At 40.8% G+C, this 10,821-nt stretch overlaps 1 protein-coding gene across 1 annotated transcript; it reads right to left on the bottom strand.

The window, feature by feature from the left end:
* Nucleotides 1-756: 756 nt before the first annotated feature.
* Nucleotides 757-9,478, bottom strand: NAA11 (N-alpha-acetyltransferase 11, NatA catalytic subunit). The gene is made up of 2 exons (XM_054723411.1): nucleotides 8,571-9,478; nucleotides 757-1,020 (listed from the first exon to the last, which is right to left on the bottom strand). The coding sequence occupies exon 1, from the start codon at nucleotides 9,273-9,275 to the stop codon at nucleotides 8,583-8,585; it is 693 nt and encodes a 230-aa protein (XP_054579386.1). The 5' UTR covers nucleotides 9,276-9,478; the 3' UTR covers nucleotides 757-1,020; nucleotides 8,571-8,582.
* Between the last annotated feature and the right edge of the window lie 1,343 nt (nucleotides 9,479-10,821).

Genomic DNA, 10,821 nt, shown 5'->3' with positions numbered 1-10,821 from the left:
ATTTCAGAGCAGCGGTTGCCAACCTTTTGGACCTCACAGACCCCCTGTGGTCTGCGGACTACAGGTTAGAGACTGCTGTTTTAGAACATTAGATGTTTTTTATTTTGGTATAGTTTTCAGACCTTTATAAATAAAATGCATAGTAGCAAGCAATTAAGAAACTGAAAGGAACTTTGGCTTTGAATTAAAATAGACTTGGGTTCAGATCCTAGATATTTACTTCACTTTTCAGCTTCAGTTTCCTCCTCTATAAAACAGGGATAATACGTACCTCCTAAGGTTGCTGAGAGGCTTAAAGATATTATTAATAAAGGTGCTAGCATTGTGCCTGAACAACATAGTTACTCAATAAGTGGCAAGTTATGTCATTACAAGAAACTAAAAATATATACTGACACAACCAAGCACATTAGATATTACAACTGAATTACTGCTTGTCCCTTTCTTGAAATCTCCAAGTTCTAACTGCATAGAAGCCTTTGCTGACCCCCTTTTTTCCCATTGGGAAGGAGGAGAATACCTCCTCAAGTAAGGGGAGGGTAATACAGAGGATGAGTTCCCAGAGAAAGGAAGAGGAAACAACACTTCTATCAGAAAAGAGAAAGACAGAAGAGAAAGGGGCATGAGGTCTGACTTGATCATCCTAACTCCCCCCTTATGGATGAAAACTCAGGTAAATAATAGCCCAAACGGAAAGAAGAAGAGCCTCAGTTTACCCTGCTTCCCGTTTGGCCTTCTAGAAAGAGACAACCTTGAAAGACAACCGCAGCCAACATAGCACTATAAGCAGAGTAAAACGGCAGCCTGGTATGAGCAGGCCAAGGGAGATTCTGCGATGGCAGGCCTCAGACTTCCTTGGCTCCCGGGCAGCAGGCTCTTGTGTCCAGGTGCTCTGTCACGATCCCAATAGTGAACGTGGAAGGTTGTTGAGAGTTGAGAGTGAGAAGCCATTGCTTGGGGTCCTTGTGAGACGCTAAGCCAGGATTCAGAAAACAGACTGAGACACAAAGACCTAGGATGCTGTTGAGAAGAGGAAAAAGAGCAAGTGAGCAAGGGAGGATGACAAGCTCTGACCACTGAAAGAAAAAAAGGCTGATTTAACAAATGGCAGACTTTAGCAGCAGATCAACAGGTACCCATAGCATTTGAACTAGATATCTCTCCATGAAAGCCAATGGGCATTCATATGACAGCACACAGATCCACACATATCCAGCACACAGTTCCTGTCATGAGGACACATGAACTTCTCCTGAATGAATGAATGAATGAATGAATAAATAAAGCCATGTCTGCCAGGAGAAAGGGGAGGAGGGAGAACACTGAAAGACTGAATCTATCTCAAAGACCCTATTTTAAACATAAAGAAAACAAGATAGTTTTGCCTGTCATCTTCAAATCCTATTCCACTCCAAAAGAAATTTATTACAATTCTAAAGAAATGAAAGGTCTTTTTAGTTCTTGATAAGTTACATAAAATGTGTCCAATTCTTTCTGTGAAGTCTAGAGATGAAATCAAAATACCCATTATGTCCTTTTATTCATAACTTTAAACTGTCCTTATTAGGAACTAGTACCTTATATATATCCTACTAGTAGCCCATTTGCAGGAAGAATCCTGCAAGCGGCCACTGTGGCTGCGTGCGCTGCCGCTGCTGCCACCATTGCGGCCACAGCACCTGCACTCACGCGCCACTGCCGCCCTCCTCGCCCCGCCCTGCCCGGGCTTTCCCTCTGGCAGCCACCTTGCTTTCCGCTTTTCCTCCCTCTTCCTTCTAAGTTGTCTTCAGTCTTCACTCCTCCCTTCCTCAGCGTATGCAAATTAACCACCATCTTGGTCGTGTAATTTGCATACTCACCCTGATTGGCTGGTGGGTGTGGCTTGGACATAGCGAAGGTGCGGTCAATTTGCATATTTGTCTATTATTAGGTAGGATGATGTTCTGAGAGTATTAGTATTTAGAAAGAGCATTACAGAATGTTTTTAGAAAGGCTTTTACTCTGGCTCTCTCAACCACTGCCATTCACAGAATTTTTAATATCCTCTCTTCCTTATCTCTTCTACCATAAAGTTCATTAGATTTTATATATTGAAGCATAGAGTACACACTTTAGGAAATACCTCTGCTTTTATCATTTATCTCTGACAAAATTGGTATTTTAGTCATCCTAAATTACATCATACACTGATTTAAAAGTGGCATTGTTTGAGATTATAAATAATTCAACAAATTGTATCTATATGATTAGTATTTCAAAACAATATTTTATGTCTTCCGAACTCCCTCTTTATCTTCTTAGAGTGCAGTTGCATTTGAAATCTATGGTTTCTGGCATATCTGGGGTAAGGTTATACTACAAATTTACCAGACCTGTCAGTCTTTAACTTTCCTCCATATTTCATTATATCATTCCAGTTATAATTAGTTGTCTGGTAAAATTAAGAACAGTCTATTTCAGTGAGTGCTCATGTGAACATTTAACAACTTTTTGTTAGGATGACAGCTTAGCGACAGAAAGAATAAACCAGAAAGGGAGCATTACTAAAGTAACCTTGGTTAACTCAATACTGCCAGCTCAATGGAAAATTCTAAGGGTTCACATTTTTTTCTTTTTTATGAATCATCAAAGCACATATTTCTTGTCAGGAGGTAAGCATCAGTTTGATGGCATTCCTGTACATCGCACAGCATGTTTTGAACTGACCTGTCTTCAATGCTGTGGCTTCCTAGAAACTTTTCAGTTGATGAGTTGATTCAGCTGAATGCTTTGACACTCAGCTTGTCAGTGAAAGCTATTTTAATCATTAAGATGCATCTCCTTTCCAAGACTGCAAACTGTTGCTGCTCATATACAAAATTCTATCATTTGATTACTGTGGACAAGAAAGAACCTGAATGGTTACTATTCCTACAAATTTAAGAGCTAAGTATTCAGGATATTTATTCCTCACCATTGTGGAGCCTCACTCCCTATCTGAGTTTGCATCCCTGTTTTTCCATTTACGTTTTGTGTGGCATGAATCCCTCATTTGTAAAATGGAGTAGGAGTACTTACTTCAGAGGGATATTCTGAGGAATAAATGACAGTTCATAGACAGTTCTTCAAATAGTACTTGTAACATAGTGAGTTCTGTTACTATTAAACTTTATTACCATTTTGTTTTGTTTTTAATCCTCACCCAAGGATATTTTTTCCTATTAATTTTTAGAGAGAGTGGAAGGGAGAGGTAGAGACAGAGAGAAACATCGATATGAGACACATTGATTGGTTGCAGCCAGCATGTCCCCGACCAGGGCCAGGACCCTGCAACTGAGGTACATGCTCTTGACCAGAATTGAACCCAGGACCCTTCAGTCTACAGGCTGACACTCTTATCAATTGGGCCAAACCAGTTAGGGCCTTTATTACCATTTTGTAGATGAAGTCACCCAGTCTCCTTCACCAACTGCCCAACTCACCATCACTTCTAAGGTCAACTGTCTCTGTTGGCAGACTCAAGAGAAGAGATAAAAGAAAATGAAAAGTTATTTCTTTCAGGACCTTTTTTTCTGTAGATGTCTGAAGTCTAGCTCCAAAGGAGAGAGCACCACATTGTGGCAGGATTATATTTTTGTTATATTAACCTTTTTAAATGTTTTCCTGTTCTTTCTTTCTTCACAGTAGCCTTTTCTCATTCAGGCAATATATATATGTACCAGTGAACCTCTGTCAAATGGGATGAAGGTGAGGGATGATAATTAAAGCTTTAGAAGTTTGGGGGATTTTCAGAATAGGGGGATTTGTACATTTTGTACACTGGGATTCATTTATTTCTTCCAGACTTTAATGAGACATAAAGTCAGTAAGGTAGCAGAACCCCAGTTTCCTATGCCCAGGTTTGTGCAAAAGCAGAAGACATATGTGTCATGTGACTAAGCAGACAGCCCAAATAGTCTCTCAGAATTTTCTGTGACATGTTATAACCAGAAAGTACCAGAATGATTCTGTGCTCCTAGCAGGGCATGGAAGCAAAACTTTTCATAGTCCAAAGCACTGCGAGCGTGGGTCCCATTGTGGCAGAAAGTGTGCTGTGTGGTTACCAGGACTCAACCCTTTTCCTCCAGGCACACAGCTAAACTACATTTCTTAGCCTCCCCTACAGTTAGTTTGGGAAATGGGACTGACTTTTAAAACCTATATGAACCTCTATGTGCATTCTCTCCCCTTATTTACAAGCTGAACATCTATGAACCAGTGAAGAATACATGATTCTAGAAAATAGCAGAATCATTAAATCCAAAATTCCTAATGTGGGATCCATTAATAGAATTTAGGAGAAGCATGACCTTGGATTTGAAAGAAAAATTCTGCATTTTCACCAACCTCCAACTGAAATTTAGAATTTCCTTGAATTATGAATGTATAGACCAAGGCACAATATTAATAATACTATGACTTTGCTACCAATAAAATCAGATATTTCCATATTATATTACTATTTGGGGTATCTCAAAAGATCATTTACACTCAAATTTTCTTGGAAATAACAGTCATTACTAGACCCACTGCTAGATTTTTTAATTTCATATGCTAATAAAGAAGTACATATATAACAAATTTATTTTAAAATGGTTTAATAACTGTCGTTCAATAAAATTGGTTTCCTTTGTAATCCCATATGATTTTTATGCCTTTTAAAACTCGTGTTCTGAAAAGGGATCTTTAGGCGTCATCAGATTGCCAAAACGGCTAGGAACAAAACAAGAACATCTCTTCTAGATGGATTCCTAAATGACTTCTTGAAGAGTCCCTCTTTCTCTCTCCGCTCCACATCCCCGCCACATCCGAGTGTGGTATGAAAAAATAAGCTCTTATTGTGTTAAGTTAGTGATATTTGGGCGTTATTTTTTAGAAAAGTTAACCTATGCAGACTAATACGCTTGCTACTGAAATGGCCCAAACATGGTGGGGAGCACCTGAGACCTGAAGAAGCCTCTGGATGGAAAGGACCAGAAGTGAACAGTGAGGACCAAATATTAGATGAGGCCAATGAAGATGTCTTAGCAGAAATCAACCTGGGAGAGTGATGCTCAGTATAGGACACATCCTCCTTCAGCTTGAACCACCCCCACTAGACTTAAACAAATCACTTTCAGCACTCATTCCAGGGGTGTCTTTTAGGAAGTCAGAATGTAACATCTTGGCTTTTTCACATATCACTGCCTCTAAAATGCTGTAACTGGCTAACTGCTTTTCCTTTACCAAAGTCAACAACAGTTTCCCAGCTTCTTCAATTGCCTGGGATCATTGCTTCTTTCACAACCTTAGCCACATTAGCACTCTTGATGGCTTCTTTATGTTTTAAAGTTGTGCTAATCGCTCTAGCGGGTTTGGCTCAGTGGATAGATCCTCAGCCTGCAGGCAGAAGGGTGACGGGTAGATTCCCCTCAAGGGCACATACCTTGGTTGCAGGTTCCTCCCCAGCTGGGCCCTGGTCAAGGCTCATGCAGGAGGCAACCAATCCAAGTGTTTCTCTCACATCTAAGTTTCTGTCTTTCTCTCTCTTTTCCACTCTCTCTAAAAATCAATGGAAAAATAGCTTCGGGTGAGGATTAAAAAACAAATTGTGCTAATCTTCCATTTCACTAGCAACACAAGCAAAAAAACAACCCTGAGATGTTAGGTTTAGCACAGATAAAGGGACTTAAGTTCTCTCCTAGATTTGTGTGTGGCCTGAGAGACGCTTTCTGTCATGCTGATGTATCAACATGAAAGGGTTGTCAGGTCGAGAACCTAAGTTTTGTTAAGACAAGTCAAGAACCAAATTGCTAAAATGGGATATATTCAAGAACCCAGGTTTGACTGCATTCCTGAATTTGTACGTTGCACACTGAGATTTTTAACTGCCAGGATGATTTTCTTATTATTTCTCTCTTCTCCTACATGGGTGGAAGTTATTTTTGTTTGTCACAGCCAATATTAAGTGCTCTTGAATTCATCCAATACTAGTATGTGTGTGTGTGTGTGTACATACATACATATATATACATCTACATACATACATATATATACACGCACACGTGTGTGTGTGTGTGTGTTATATGTTTTATATAAGAGGGTATGCAATTTCCGATTAGCTATTTTATATAAGTTCTTCTCAGCTGGAGTTTAACACTAAAAAGAAGCCAATAACCACAAAATATGAGATCAATATTACAAAAGGCTTTCTATATAACTATTTGAAAATTGCTCATTTTTAAAAAAAGGTTTGTTAATTTTAAACAAAATAGTCTTGACAGAGCCCTCCAGATTTTGAAGACAGGTGTAAATGTGAAAACTCTCCTCTCAAGGCAGTAAGTTTTGCTTAATTTTATCTTTCTCTTTAGACTGTTCTACTGCATTTAACTTTAGACCAAATGAACGCAGTTATTATGAAGCCTTCAGGTTGTTAAAAGCAGATGCAAAGACTCCTTTAAGAACAGACTTTTTCTAGCCCCAAAGAACTTTCTATATATAAATTCTTATAACCTATGGAACCATAAGGAAAATAAAACTGGGTTAGTGTGCTATTAGTTTGCTGTATAAAAATATAGTTCATTTATTTTTAAATGCTGCAATGTAAACATCAGCTTGCCCTGATAACTTCTGTAAACCAAGCTTTAAACCTCATGTCTGACAAAAATTTTTATGAATGAGTAAATTAATCAGACAGCATTTATTTTCATTATATGCAGTGTATGTCACTCATGACCTGACTTTGTTATGGGAAAGATATGACTAGAATGACAAGTTAAAGCTTCTAAATTGACAACAGTTCATTGATCCTTGAAATTCTTAAGGTGTTTACAAAGTCCCTTGATGGAACTTAAAGTCCTTTAAACTACTTTTTAGTGGTTGCTTAGTGTTAGTGTGTATTAGAAAGTATAATAATTGTTTTTGTCAGTTAGCTTAATTGTCACACATTCAAAAAAATAAAAAACATAATGAACCTCCCAAGTAGCCATTATCCAATTTCAAGGATTATCATGTCTTGCCAATCTTATCTATTTCCCCCTCAACAACTCTTGGTTTTCCCTTTTTGCTGGATATTTAAAGTAAATCCTAGGCACCATATTATTGCACCTTTAATTATTTTAGTATGTATCTCTAATGGATAAGGACATTTTAAGTATAATACTACAATACAAATTAGCTCACCTAACAAAATTACTAACAATTTCTTTTTTTTTTTTTAAATATATTTTTATTGATTTTCCACAGAGAGGAAGGGAGAAGGATAGAGAGCTAGAAACATCGATGAGAGAGAAACATCGACCAGCTGCCTCCTGCACACCCCCCACCGGGAATGTGCCCGCAACCAATGTACATGCCCTTGACCGGAATCGAACCTGGGACCCTTCAGTCCGCAGACCGACGCTCTATCCACTGAGCCAAACCGGTTTCGGCAACTAACAATTTCTTAATAGCATACAGTCCATGTTCAAGTTTTGCCTGGTTCTCTCAAAATGTCTTATATTTGATTTGTTCAAATTAGGATGCAAATAATGTCCACAATGGTTGCATTTGGTCAATATATCTCTAAGGTTTGTTCTGATAATTTCTTCCCCTCCCCCCATTTAAAAAAATGACATTTATTTATTGAACAAACCAGGTCATTTTTTCTGTAGAAATTCTCTCATTCCGGACTTGACCAATTGCATCATGGTATAGTTTAACATGCCCCACTATTTTTTTAAAAATAAAAATGGCAGTTATAGCCCAGCCAGTGTGGCTCAGTGGTTGTGCATGGACTCATGAACTAGGAGGTCAGGGTTCAATTCCCAGTCAGGGCACAAGCCCCGGGATTACAGGTTCGATCCCCAGTGCAGAAGGCAGCCAATGGATGATTCTCTCTTACCATTGATGTTGCTAGCTTTCTCTCCCTCTCACTTCCACTCTCTGAAATCAATAAAAACATATTTTAGAAAGTGGCAGCTATATCTAGAGCCTTGTTTGGTTTCCAAATGAATTTCATACATATATCTATGCAATTTTCTTTGGGCATGAATAGTCCATAGGTGTTACTATGTATTTCCTATTGCATTAGGAGGCACATAATAGTTATCTCCTTTTTAGTGATGTTATACTTGTTACAGTGACTGGAAGTGTTGTCAGTCTGATCCATTATCAAAAAGTGCTCCAACTTTAATCTAATAGTATTAGCCACTGATGACAGTTGATTAGATAGACAACTTCATCAAAAGTTTCAAAATGGTGATTTTATAATTCTATCGTTGTTTCTGCATTTATTAGTTGGGGTAACCTGAAACACAGTCCATACCAAAAAAAAGGCCGGATAAACACTTGTTTCTTTTACTGATTAAATCTACTTTCAGCTTATGGAGTGGCGTGCTATTAACTTCCAATAGTGAGCAATGAGTTTCCCCGAAACCCAATCTCCACCCCGCCCGCCCCAAGACCACCAGGTGGTTTTCACTGTGAAACCTAGCAGAGCTAGGATGGGTTGGGAAGGGGCACGTTAGGGCCGGCCGAGGCATGGCGCACAGGGATTTAGGGTGGGAAGGAAGCGGGTCAAGAAGGGCGAGTACCTTAAGCAGGTTCTAGGAGGTGGAATCCGAGTCTTCCGGGCTGTCCTGGGCATCGGCGCCGTCCGTGGACTCGCTGGATTCCTTGCTGTCACTGCCACAACTGCCCGTGGCCGGCTTCTTCCTCTCCTGACGGGGCCCTTCCGATCCCGGAAGCGTGCTCTCGGGCGTCGCCTGGATCTCCCTGGGGCCCAGCACCGCATACCTGCCCTTCTTGAGCTCCAGCGGCCGCCTCAGCTCCTCTGCCATCTGCGAGAGATCCCGCTTCATCGCATAGGCGTCCTCCCCGTCCGCGTAGTATTTGGGCTCCACCTCACTGACCAGGAAGTTGAGGGTGTCCGAGTACAGGTGCAGGGCGGCCCGGTTACTCTTCCTGACGTGCAGGGACACGTACTTGGCGCCGAAGTTCTCGATCATGGCCCGCGAGGCCTGGTCCATCAGCTTCTGGGCCAGGCCGAGGCGGCGGTGCGAGCGCTTCACCGCCAGGGAGGTGATGTGGCCATGGGGCGGATCCTCCGAGTCCTCCTCCATTTTGGCCAGGATGTAGCCCACAATCTTCCCGTCCTCGTCCTCCGCAATGTAAGAGAGCTGCGGCCAGGACAGTCCGTGGTAGAAGTAGTATTTCATCTGGTAGTTCTCGGGCAGGCAGAGGAGGTTGCAGTGTTGCATGTTCATCAGGTCCCGCGGCACGGCATTGCGGATGTTCATAATGGCGGCGGCGGGGCGAGGCCAGCCCGCGGGCGGGATCCGCAGGGGGGGCTCTCTCCTGGCGCCCAGGGCGAGGTGTACCCTGCGGCTTCAGTCCAGGCGCCCAGGCCACGCGGCTGGATGGCGGGCGGCGGGAAGGCGGAAGGGTCCGAAAGGCTAGGCGGGAAGACAGTACGGCCCGGAGGCGGGAAGGCCGGAAGGCGGGAAGGCGGAGTGCCCGGAAGTGGAAGAGGTGGTGTTAAGAATCAACTTCCGGCAGCCCGCCACCTAGTCCCAGCCAATGAGGTGCCCGCTTCACGGTGCTGGTGTGCGTGCGAGCGAGGCTTAGCGTGTAGGGTGGGGTGGGGAGGTGCAGTCCATTATGATCTCTTTGGTTTTAAATATAATGTCTGATCCATTCCTGCCGTTCTTTCGTTTCGGTTTTAACTGAATTTTCACAAAACGGAATGAACCCACGTAGCTGGGATTTAGATCAAGAGCCTGAATACTGCACGCACCCCAGAAGCCCCCGCTCCTTTCCCCTTCCACATCCCCTACCCCCGTGTCCTAAGAGTAATTAAGACCTAAACGAACAGTCTTTATATAAATGGAATCATAGCACATACATTCTTCTTGTGTCTTTTTTTTTTTAACTCGATATTTGTTTCAGCTACCTGTGTGTACATGGGAGTTCTTCAAACTTACTTGTTCGATATCCCATTGCCTAAATATATCATTTTATTTATCCATTCTACTGTTGATGGCCATATGTATTATTTCCAGTCTGGGAATAGTAGGAATAGAGTACCTAAATGTTCTGGAACGTGTCTCTTTTGTTCACTGCCAAGCAATTTCTCAAAGTGTTTGCTCCATGTTCTCATTAACATTTGGTATAGCCCCATCTTTTTAATTTTAGCCATTCTTGTGTGTGGGTGGTGGTGTTACATTGTGATTTTATTTTGCATTTCCTTGATAACTAATGAAATTGAATACCATTTTTAACATGCTTATTAGCCATTCTATGTTCTTTATTGTGAAGAGTTTTTTTGTTCATTTTTATATTGGATTGGGTGTTTTTCTCTCATTAATGTTTAATATTTTTAAAGGTATATATATTCTGGATATGAATCTTTTGACAGATTATATATATATATATATATCTATATAGAGAGAGAGAGAGATATAGAGAGAGAGACAGAGAGACAGACAGAGAGATACACACATACATATATAGTGAATATCATTCTATACTATTGTTTAATTTTTCACTGTTTTAATGGTGATTTTTGACATCAACTAGTTCAATATTTCCAGTTTTTAAATGTCATGGTTAGTGCTTTTTCTGTCCTGTTAAAGAAATATTTGCCTACTCCAAGGTCACAGAGATGTTCTTCTATGTTTTCTCCTGAAAACTTGATTATTTTATATTTTATGTTTAGACATGCACTCCATTGGAATTTACTTTTGTGTATCAGCTACTTTTTTGCCTATATGAATATTCTATTCATCTAGCACCATTTATTAAAAATTTTTTTTCTCCACCATATCACATTGTTGCCTTTGTCAT

The sequence above is a fragment of the Eptesicus fuscus genome, chromosome 2 (genome assembly GCF_027574615.1).
Source record: "Eptesicus fuscus isolate TK198812 chromosome 2, DD_ASM_mEF_20220401, whole genome shotgun sequence".
NCBI lineage: Eukaryota > Metazoa > Chordata > Mammalia > Chiroptera > Vespertilionidae > Eptesicus > Eptesicus fuscus.
This window is presented reverse-complemented; position numbering and strand designations above follow the sequence as displayed.

Excerpts from the sequence above, each read along its gene's own strand:
- NAA11 (XM_054723411.1), bottom strand. The coding sequence starts at position 9,275 with ATGAACATCCGCAATGCCGTGCCGCGGGACCTGATGAACATGCAACAC.